The following is an 11702-nucleotide window of genomic DNA, read 5'->3' as shown; positions in this document are numbered from 1 at the left end:
GATTGTGCACATAAAATAGCGAATCGTATAGTGTGGTACCTTATATACACATATCACGCGTTATGATACATGGTATACACAAGTGTCTGTAGTAATTACCTGCATGGTAAAATCACGTAATCTCTCACTGTTACACGTTGTACCGTGTCACATACTGAACAAGCGGTGAGTCGTGGGATGAATGACTCATGGGTATCATGGTAACTGCGAGAAAACGTGGAAATGCTTACCATTGCAACTGCATTGTTGCAAAGTTGTTGTTTTTCTCCAAAGCATAATCGTTACAGTAATAGTTTATATCAATAAATCATCCGAATCTAAAGATGACAGTTTTACGCGTCAACAAGTTGTAGGTTTATAACTGGTGACATCATATAGTTGTGAATCGTGGATGTAATTATGATTGCATCAGTATTTGCATTAGTGATTGTTTACTCAGGATTGCTATGCTGTAACAGTGTTAACTGCTGTAACAGTGTTAACTGCTGTAGCAGTGTTATCTGCTGTAGCAGTGTTATCTGCTGTAGCAGTGTTATCTGCTGTAGCAGTGTTATCTGCTGTAGCAGTGTTATCTGCTGTAACAGTGTTATCTGCTGTAGCAGTGTTATCTGCTGTAGCAGTGTTAACTGCTGTAACAGTGTTATCTGCTGTAGCAGTGTTATCTGCTGTAGCAGTGTTAACTGCTGTAACAGTGTTATCTGCTGTAGCAGTGTTATCTGCTGTAGCAGTGTTATCTGCTGTAACAGTGTTATCTGCTGTAGCAGTGTTATCTGCTGTAGCAGTGTTATCTGCTGTAGCAGTGTTAACTGCTGTAACAGTGTTAACTGCTGTAGCAGTGTTATCTGCTGTAGCAGTGTTATCTGCTGTATTTCAGAGTAACAGTGGTTTCTGATGTAAGAGTGTTATCTTTTGAAACGGGTGTTTGCCTGTGTAAACGTGGTTTCTGGTGTAACGGTATTTTCTGATGTCACGGCTTTTTCCAGTGTAACAGTGGTTTCTGGTGTACCGGCTGTAATGGCGTTTCGCAGAGTTACACAGAGTTTTCTGGTGTAACAGTGTCATCTGTGTAACGGTGTAACGGCGTTTTGCAGAGTAACATAGTTTTCTAGTGTAACAGTGTCATCTGTGTAACGGTGTAACGGTGTTTTGCAGAGTAACAGTAGTTTCTAGTGTAACATTGTCATCTGTGTAACAGTGTAACGGTGTTTTGCAGAGTAACAGTACTTTCTTGTGTAACAGTGTCATCTGCGTGTAACGGTGTAACGGCGTTTTGCAGAGTAACGGTAGTTTCTAGTGTAACAATGCCATCTGTGTGTAACGGTGTTTTCTAGAGTAACAGTAGTTTCTGGTGTACCGGCGTTATCTGCTGTAACGGCGTTTTCCAGTTAACCAGTGGTTTCTGGTGTCACCTGATGCAACGGTTTTTTATGTAACATTTTTTTTCAGATGCAACAGTCTTTTCTGGTGTAATATTGTTTTCTGGTGGAATGGTGTTTTTGAATGTGAGTGTTTTTTGGTGTAACAGTGTTTCATGATGTAACAGTGTTTTCTGATGTAACGGTGGTTTTTTGCGGTTTTCTTTTCTTTTGCTTTTTTGTCTGCTTCTATGTAACATTGTTTTCTGGTGGAATGATGTTTAAACTGTGATTGCAGCGGTTAAGTACTGTTGATAATAGAAAAAAATGTTTTAGGCTGTTACTCTGTATCCCACTAATCACCCATTCAAGAGACACCCTTTCCACTAGCCACCCATCCAACAGACACCCTTTCCACTAGTCATCCATTCAATAAACACCCTTTCCACTAGCCACCCATCCAACAGTCACCCTTTCCACTAGCCACCATCGAACAGACATCCCTTCCACTAGTCACCATCGGACAGACATCCCTTCCACTAGCCCTTTTAAGGTGATCCAAGTGATCAGTAGTATGAGCATCGACCTAAGAAATTGGGATACGATGACATGTGTCTTGCATTTAATTGCATCACTTTTACACGCAATACATCGAACAAGGTTCGTCGCGGATCAGATCACATGGTTCAGAGGAATAGCATGGAATAATCGTTGAATTTTCTATCTCTTTTTGGCAACAAAGTGATGGGCACGATTCAGCAAAAACATGATAAAGATATGGATCCCTTTGAAATGTCTCGCTTGCATCCCAAGTACACTGTCGTCTGGTTCCCCACTGTTTTCGGTGCCCTTGGTTTGGTACCTCCTGAACTCTTGGCGCAGTTCAGGAGAGTGTCCGGATTCTCCACCGGGAGTACATCCCTTCTGACAATCTGAGTAATGCAGAAGGCTACAGTGTTGGGGAGCCTCCATATTCTCCGGAATGTTTTTGGTGGGTTTGACTAAGCAGTGTTTCCTGGGAGAAGTCCCATTCGTCGTCTGGGCTGCGTGTAGAGGGGGCGAAGGCCCTAAGCTGATGATAAGCCTTACCAGCCTGACTTTGCCAGTTTGATTCAGGAAAGTTGAAGTTTCACATCAATGAAATCTTCACATTTGACCAAAACCCCTTGTGTCTTCATTAACTCTCTCCACAAATATATATAAAGCAACAAGAAAACGAAAACAGTCCTTGACCTTTCGAAAATGTTTGGCAAATTCAGGAAGTATTCATAACTTGCGTTTATTTGATGAATCTTCAGGCACGTCAATGGCAATGGGTTCATTGAAATTCATCAGTTTGGAATGATAAGAGCCTATTAAACTCTTGGTTTGTGGTGCGTTTACAAACTGGTCCCCTTTCCTCTTTAGCTCCATCGTCATCTTCTTTCTGTGAAAATCGTGAGAAGGTTCATTAGCCCTATCACAAGCTGAAAATATATTCTTATTTACCACGATATCATCTAGATGTCATCAAGGATGCCTCTGTACACTAATAAGTTCTGCCATTTGTCTCTTTTTCACTCATTTCACTACGAGTACATTACGAACATGGTTTGAGATCCCGAACAGCTGTCACACTAGTGGGAAGTATGGTAACTAACAACAAACACATGTTATTGTCTTCCATTGCGATTGGATAAATGTTGTTTTCTCTTTAAGTGGCATGTTAGAAGTTGGCATGATGAGGATGAAGTTTTATGTAGAGACAACTGTGCGAATGAAATGCAAGAAAGAAGTTGTCTATCCACAAAAGCCTTCATCCTCAACATTACAGATTATTTTTAATCGAAACTCTTAACGAAAGATAGCATAAAATGGTGAGAAAGCGGCGACTAACGGGATCCGGTGGTCTGCTCTCGCCGATCTTGAAATGCATGTCAACGTATCCAAAATGCGTGATGTCATTAAATGGTTTATCTGCTCCAGATTCAATCATTGTTGATACATGGAACATTACTGAGTACAGCGTTAAACAACAAATAAACAACAGTTAAGACAGAACTCTGGAAAGTGACGCTGAATATGTGCAGTTTGGGACATGCTATACACTGGACTCCCTAACAGTGGTCTTTGCTAAAAGCCTCTATGAGTGGCGTGTTGCTGGTAAACGGAATGAATTCACTCTAGCACACTGTGCGGCTGGCAGATGGATGGTGGTGTTGTATTGGTGTACGTATACGCACCTAACGAAGATGAAACTGACAATTCTGAATGTAATTACTGCAGCCAATACAGCAATTGCTGGTGGAATATATGGGGATAATGTCCATTTGTCACAGAGAGACGGAGACGGCAAAGCAAGGTGTTGGTGTGGATCTGAAACAGGAGGCACATGGTATATCGCCTTTGTTAAAATGAAGCATATATTGAAACTGCTATATGTACTCTCAGTCACACTCTTATATAGTTAGGACCGAAAAATTGGAAGTAGATATTTTTATATATGTGTTTAAATCGTATTTTAAATATAATTATATTACATCTGTTTGTAGCATTCCTGCTAGCATCTTACCTCGACTGATGTTGTCGGGGTCGATCTTGTTATTACCCTGTGTCTGATCTAATACTACAGCTATGTTGTCTTTCTTCAGACTTAGGTCAGTACCGTCAGAAGAGTTAGACAAGCACTCTCCAGTGCTTTTGTCACACTTAGAACATGGGTATAGACATCTCTGTAAACATCCAGCTCCACAGAAACCATCCCTGCACTGTCCCTCACAGTCTCCCGTGTATCGGTCACACTTCAGACACGGACGCTTACATCTAGTGCTACATGTTAAACCCCTCCACCCCAACACACACCCATCCGTACAGTTGATGGCTCGACCATTGGCCAGTAGGGCACACCGTCCATTGAGGCAGTGTCCCCTGCAGCTCCGTCTACAGTCAGACCCATAGAAGCCGCTGATACAGTCAGTACATTCCTCGGGAGACTGGTCTGCGCTGGGACAGTAGTTCACGCAGCCTTCCTTCTTCAAGTGTCGTGGACTTGTACGCACACACTTACTGTCACCTACAACATGAGAGATAGTGAGTTAGTTGGGATTTACTCCGCGGGGGACACCAGTAATGGATTCCCACTTTGTACCCATGCGGGCAATCGAACCCGGGTCTTCAGCGTGACCAAGGAATGCTTTACCCACTAGGGTACCCCTTCATCATAAGGCAGGACAGCTAAATCGCAGTATGACACGATCGATGCTATTGGTCGTTTCCCTTTGAACTGTGTTATATTGTAAATAATGTACCTGATACTGATAAATGTAACGTTTGCTGAAAGAATCAGATGTGCAAAAAGAAGTGAAGGCGATTCCATCAATACAGATATTCAGATAATGTGAACCTTTGTTTCTAATGCCAAAATACAGGTATAAAAGAGCTGATCATAGTTTTACACATGGAAAATAAGTGACATAATCTTCGCTGTACTCATGACAGGAGGATACGTTACTGACCTTATTCCATTAGCGTATGTGTAAGGAAAGGAAGAGGGTAGAACCAATGGATCTAGTACTATATATGGTATAGCAGTAAAAGGTACATTCAGTTATAAGCGCATTTCATTTACAAAGATTGTGTGACTTACCGTGTTGTATCAGGAGAAAAATGTACACAGCAAAGGAAATTGTTGTTGGCAAAACCCGATGGTGTCGAACCCGACTCATTTTGTCTGGAGAAAAAAGATAACATTGTCATGTCTTCAAACATCAAACAAAGTAAACGTCTTGACAGGATATACGTGTGCACTGACATGAAAACTAATGTTGCTTTGCTTTACGGGATTTAGGGTTACACCATTGGTCATTGATGTTTAGGGGTCGCCCGGGATAGGGATTGATATTTGGGTAGAGGCATAGATTACAAAATGGCCGACATTTGTAATCTGGTCCTGAACATTTTGAAAGTTGTATAAGCGCGGCCAGTTTTGTATTCAGATGTATTTTATTAGGATAACAGATGAAATGGATTGGACAAAAACATAAGCAGTCAACCATAAAACGCCATTTCGTCATTTTGTATACAAACAGATCTTTTACCAGCCAGTATAATGCTGTTGATAAAACCATAGCCAGAATTAAGTCAGGATTGTGAATTTTGTAAATACTATATCACTTTCAAGAATGTTTCCAAGAAACACTCTTAAACCATTCCAAAACGTTCGTGCACATTTACAGGAAATACAAACATGAACAATATCTTCGGGTTCCGTTTTACAAAATACAGATTTTCATCTGCTAGTTTCATTTTCATTAATTCTCTATGGGTGTACATAATCCTATGAAAACTAGTAAACTTGAACTGGAAATCCAATAGCTTTACATCGCGTTTACATTTTCCATAGTTAGTGGAAATGTTACTCCATGGTAATAAGACAGTAATCAAACTATTCCATTTACTACACACCTGGGGTAAAGCATCTGTTTTTGTCAGTTTCTCATAAAACATTCGACATTCTCTGCATGATACAAGAAGAGAATATTCTCCATCATTGATCACCAGAATTTAGTCTACGAATTTACATCTACTGACGACATCTCCCCAGGATATTTGAATGTTTTTATCACCCTGTTGTAATCCCAAAATGTACTTCTAACTGAATATCTTGTATCCTTTAGGTCTGTAATTCCGTTATCAAAACACTATTTTATAAATAGAGATGGATCCGAAAGCTGATGGTTGAACCACAGGAGTTCAGAAAGTGTTCTGGAAATATCATTCTGTTCGGTTATAAAACGACCGTATAAAAATAGTTTGTTTTTATTCGGGAGTTCAAATTATGAGACGAATTACCAGAACTGGTCTGTGGATTTCATGTAACTATGCAAAGTCTGGTTTTGTTGCAATGATTAGATTTTGTGTTAGTCAACAATTCAAATGAAATCAAACGGACTGCACCAGTTTTACAGTGCACTTCAATCTATAAGGTGCTCGTTCAGAATTGCCACTGTAATCTTGTCTAACAATCAACAGCAGAAACAACGTTGTTTTATCATAATGCATACCGTGCTCAGCATACCTAATTTGTCATCAGTGATTGCTATAATACATTTCACTTAACAGCTTAATCTACAAAGGTGTATGACACTCTAACATATGTACACCGAAAGGGAAACATTTGACTAGTTTCTACCTATAAATACAGGACTGATTACCATTCAAGTATTTCTCAGTGATCTTAAAAGCCCGGGTCGTTGTCGTTGCTGTGTACATAACAGTCACAGTAACGCATTGTTCCTTTGCGCACTAGAAAAGTGCGGTTTAGTAGAGGGCGCTGTGCGGAAATCTATATTTATCGCCAACTCAACATCGCCGGTCTACAACCACATGTGAAAACAGTAGGTAGCTTTTGGGTAAGTTTAGTTGGTATGATGCTTTAAATATTATGATGTTTTATGCAATGTGTAATCAAAAGTTATGAGAGATCATAATTAGCATGTCTGGAAGTCATTAAAATGGATTCTGGTGAGATGTGTCAATATTTAATATCAGAAAGGATGACTGTATAATCACAACCCGGTGTGCCTGTCAGCACACATGTATCGGAATGTCAACCGTAATATCTGTCATATTTGAATAGGGCTTTATGGAGTTAAGATCTTAAATTCACTGTTGAGACCGAAACTCTATACGTTTGTTGAATATGAAGTTCAGTAAACACTATCGATTACAAAACTCAGTCTAAATATAGCTGGGGGTAAGCAAGAGGTGTAATCAGCCATGACTTGTTTCCTGAATACCCGTGTGTGTCAACAAAGTGACAGTACCGACAGATGATATGAGTATGTTTGTCATTACCGAAGTGACAATACCGACAGATGATATGAGTATGTTTGTCATCAACAAAATGACAATACCGACAGATGATATGAGTGTTTGTCATCTCCTAGTTAGATTACAAACTTGTGGAGTCTACTTTGAAGAAAATAGAAAGTGGTTATTCTCAAGCATTTTATCAATTCCAGTGACAAACATATTTTTACAATATTAATCAATATAATACACTCCAGGTTTATTCCCATTAACGTCAAGTCTCTTTATTATTTAACTGTGGTTGTTGGTCTTATAATTATAATAATGATCCATCGTTAGATAATGACTGGTCAAACTAGAAAACTGTCATCTCGGTTATTTTGTAAATATACAATGCATAACGAAAAATAATCACACTTCGAAGCTGTAGTTTCCAATAACACATAATTATTTTGTCAAATGAAGGTTTGAGGCGTTATTGCTGTATATGTTTTCTTTAGCTGGAAACACACACATATAAGTGTGTTATATATAAAGAAAGTGGTCAGATTACCAAATGCAAAATAGTACTGTGTTACATATAAAAGAAGATATTTTTTAAATAAATACTCGAAAATTTGCTTTCATATACTGTTCTGATTCACTCTCATTGCAGGGTGTTCACAGATACGTTGTTCACCGACATATTCTTGCAGAACATCAAATTGCTACAGTGGCATCCAAATAAGTATACACCCTAAGTATATTGAACTTATTTTACAGCATTCATTTTTTGGTGTTTTTTATGTTGGGGCACATCCCTAATAAACCAACAGTCCTGGGAATTGTACACCAAGTTCCAAATCCACTGTTTTGTCAGAACTGTATTCAAACATGACATTCACATGTTAACTTTGTCTTCTCTGGGTACCTATTCAAACCTCATGCAATGCCATGTACCCCTGTATAACTTACGTTTCATGTTACTTTGTCAACACCGTGTCGTTACTCTCTTTTAGTAAATGCATGTTATGGAATGGTATACCTGTCATTAACATGTTGATCTAATTATGTTTTAAAATATTAGTGTACGGGTGGAAAATATAAAACTTTAAAAAACTGGATTTTACCAGAAATGTTTTAAAGAAAATGTTAGCTACCTTTTCCAATATTTTGTATCTACAGCAGTAACTGCCATAGAATGTGAAAGTATCTCCGTAGCTTTCCCTTTGTGTAACCTTGACCTGCTAGTACAGCCATTGCTTTAAATGTTGTAGAGCAAGTGTGCAGATGCTAGAGTTGGATTTGTTGTTGAAAACAGCCTGAAAAGACGCTATAATTTCATTTACTATACATTTAAACTTTTCTTGGGTGCGAAATATACGTTTTGAATACAAATGGCTGTCTCTGAAATATACCTTTTGTCCGATAAAGAAAAGAAAAGCTAACATTGACAGTGTCCCCCCTGTTTGGTGTTTATAGGAAATAAACTGTCTTACCTTTACTAGCTTCGGTACTACTCTAGGAGACATGTACACTGCAGATTGTGACTATTACTATTACACAAGTTTTGGTAATGTATTACTTCTGTCATCCACTGTCGAAATAGCTACGGTTATTTAGAGCGCTTACACTTTTAGTGTGTTTATTGTAACCAGCCAGTTTAAATTGCCTGATCACATGGTGGAGTCTAGTAATGCCTTTTGTCACTACTGATTAAAAAGCGGCGGTTAGTTTGAGCGCATGACAATGACGCAACGCACACGGGGGCTGATATGTTCACAAGGTTATCGTATCACAAAGGATTTGCGACATAGATAGTTCATGTGTACAGACAATTCTTAACGGTCTTACGTCTAAACTACAGACACATACATGGATATGGTAAGGATAATGAAAGATTGTTGACATAATTTCCGTTTGGCCATAAGAAAATCACTTTAGCATATATACATTGAAGATTTAATGAAATAATACCACATTAAAATTGTTGATTAAGCTCATGGTATTGTTATTGTTTTATACATTAGACATTATTCCTTACTGCGTTTGCATTGTCACCAAAGAAAATATTATTATTTTCTTTCTTGAATACGTAAGTATGTAATATCATGAAATCATGTATGTTTTAAATACAAGAAATAAACTTAGTATCACTATATTGTTCAAGTCGGAATAATTTTCTTTTAAACAGCAAGAGCATTATGAAAAGTCTTACAGTGATGGATGCTCTTGTTAAAACGTTTACAAGAATGAAGTTTGTGGATTTACGACTTAGAGTTTAGGTAAACAGATGTTCAGCCTGAAATAGAAACATGTATATCAGTTGTCCAATGCTCCTATTTAAGTTGCGGATATAGAGTGACACGTTCATGTCATCATCAACGAAGAGGACTGATTTGGCTACGTTTTCATGTCAAGAAAATAGTGAGAGAAAGCCCTTGTTCCAAATAGAAGATAGTTCAAATCCACTGTTCATGAATCATTATGAAAAAGATAATTCGAGTGTCGAAACTGTGTGTCAGTTTCAAAAGTCAACAACAGTCGATTCTGCCAGGCTCATAAACTCTGCTTTATTCTGTGACAGTTACGTAGTGCACATTAGTAGATTTGCGTTGTACAATAAATCACATGTAGCAGGTTCAAGCTGAAACCATTCAAAACAGAGACTTATTTGGATGATACCCTTATGTACAAAATAATGCCTTTTTACCTTACTATCTTACTTATTACCTTATTATTACATGTCATTCAAGATGCGGTAAAAACATTCACGGCACCCGTGGCGAGCCACTTCCTCGTGGTGGGTGCTAGGTAACGCTATGAGCTCGCCGACACCCCCGTAGTGGACCCGGGGGGATATTTGGTCTACCAACCCGTTTGCCGTGGGTTGCGGCCCCTGTCGGTGGAGGAGGGGATCCTGGTGGTTGAGGGCAATGGGAGCCTGCAACCGTGTTCCTGTTGCTCAATACACCACTTTGGCCCTGACTTCACCTAGACGGGTGGTTGAATGGGCCCGGTTCAACCAATCGGCTGGTCATGCCGAGCCCTGAGCACTAAGTTTCATTGCTCGATCATTGTTTGGCTTGGTATTAATTTCAACACAATATTTAAATATACATATATACATATGCTATGATACATGTGGTTTTTTTTGGTTTTTTTTTTGCTTTTTTCAAATTGAGAAAATTTGCCTAGATGCCAGTGTGGCCAATATGGTAGAATTATTAATTACTGTGATACTCCGTGGTGGGTGGGGAGCCCGGATGATGAATCAAAATAATCTTCCCATGGACTACCAAACCCCTACAAAAAAAACAAACGTCAGCTCGACAATGATAATGAACTGAGGTCATCCAACTCAACAGACAATTGGCCACGTTTCCTGGTTCTCAATACTGTAGACAAGACACCACTGAAACTAAACCCTTTTGTAATCTCTAAGGGCATATATGGCATTGCAGGTGAGGTGAAGAATATAAAACGTTTGCGTTCAGGATCTTTTCTGATTGAATGCAGCAGGAAACAACAAGCCACTAACTTGATGAATTCAGAAACGTTTGCTGGAATCCAGGTTTCAGTTACTGAACACAGATCACTGAACAGCAGCAAAGGTATCATTAGAGATAGGGACCGTCTGTTGGCCGAAATGTCAGAACTGGACATCGTTTCTGAAATGAAGGATCAGGGAGTCACACATGTCAAGCGATTCACCACTCGCAAAAATAATGATGTCATTCCATCAAATACGTACCTCTTTTCCTTCTCTTCACCAAATCTTCCTAAGTGTGTCAAGGTTGGTTACTGCACTATGTCAGTTGATGTTTACATTCCAAATCCTTTGCGATGTTTCAGATGCCAAAAATATAGTCATGGTGTCAACACGTGCACAAAGCCAATAACATGTGCTCACTGTAGCGGGACTTCACACGTAACTGAAGATTGTGAAAGTACGTTAAAAAAATGCACAAACTGCTCCGGTAATCATTCATCCTTTTCCAAAGACTGTACAGTATGGAAAAAACAAATGGAAATCAACAAAGTTAAATTTACTCAAAATATTAGCTTCGCTGATGCTAAAAAGATTGTTGAATCAACAGTACCCAATGTTTCATATGCATCAGTCATTAAGACACCGTCTGAAAGCTTGTCAAGAGTAAATTCGGCAGTCACTAGTTTTTCCATAGGGTGTCAAACAGATTTGACTTGGGTAACAGCTGACACCCCTCACCTTCTTATACCTGAAGAACAGTCTACTCAGACTTCGGAAACATGTATAAACAGTCAGATCCAAGTTCAGGATGAATCACAGTCATTGCCTCAGTCCACGTCCACTCAGAAGACTCGTCCAGAAACAAGTTCAAAGAAAACAGTTAAAAATACAGTCAAGACTAGGGCAGAAACAGTGAAAAAAGGTGTCAGAACTTCAAAGGGTTCGGAGAACCATCTTCAATTATTTAACAAATATGGTTCATTGGAGGACATGGATGTGTCAGAAAACATCCATCCCAGGGCACATAGCTTGTCGCCCTCAAAAAAAGCAAGGGGTAGATCCCCTATCCATCCACCTAAAAGATA

The 11702-nt window shown here is 39.0% G+C and overlaps 2 protein-coding genes across 3 annotated transcripts; both read right to left on the bottom strand.

Moving 5' to 3' along the window:
- Window positions 1–444: 444 nt before the first annotated feature.
- LOC137292063 (uncharacterized) lies at window positions 445–2327 on the bottom strand. Its single transcript, XM_067823607.1, has 2 exons — window positions 2192–2327; window positions 445–863 (listed from the first exon to the last, which is right to left on the bottom strand). The coding sequence occupies exons 1-2, from the start codon at window positions 2325–2327 to the stop codon at window positions 445–447; spliced, it is 555 nt and encodes a 184-aa protein (XP_067679708.1).
- On the bottom strand, window positions 1961–10944 carry LOC137290259 (multiple epidermal growth factor-like domains protein 10). Of its 2 annotated transcripts, none has more exons than XM_067821038.1 (5): window positions 10879–10944; window positions 4981–5064; window positions 3907–4407; window positions 3578–3710; window positions 1961–2781 (listed from the first exon to the last, which is right to left on the bottom strand). In XM_067821038.1, exons 2-5 carry the CDS (start codon window positions 5057–5059, stop codon window positions 2622–2624), a joined length of 873 nt encoding a protein of 290 aa, XP_067677139.1. In that variant the 5' UTR covers window positions 5060–5064; window positions 10879–10944; the 3' UTR covers window positions 1961–2621. The 2 variants fall into 2 exon arrangements, with proteins under 2 accessions (XP_067677139.1, XP_067677138.1); XM_067821037.1 differs by lacking the exon at window positions 10879–10944 and adding an exon at window positions 8624–8802.
- Window positions 10945–11702: the final 758 nt, after the last annotated feature.

Source organism: Haliotis asinina, chromosome 7, assembly GCF_037392515.1.
Source record: "Haliotis asinina isolate JCU_RB_2024 chromosome 7, JCU_Hal_asi_v2, whole genome shotgun sequence".
Classification (NCBI taxonomy): Eukaryota; Metazoa; Mollusca; class Gastropoda; order Lepetellida; family Haliotidae; genus Haliotis; species Haliotis asinina.
The sequence above is the reverse complement of the archived record's forward strand: the minus strand, read 5'-3'. Positions and strand labels throughout refer to the sequence as shown.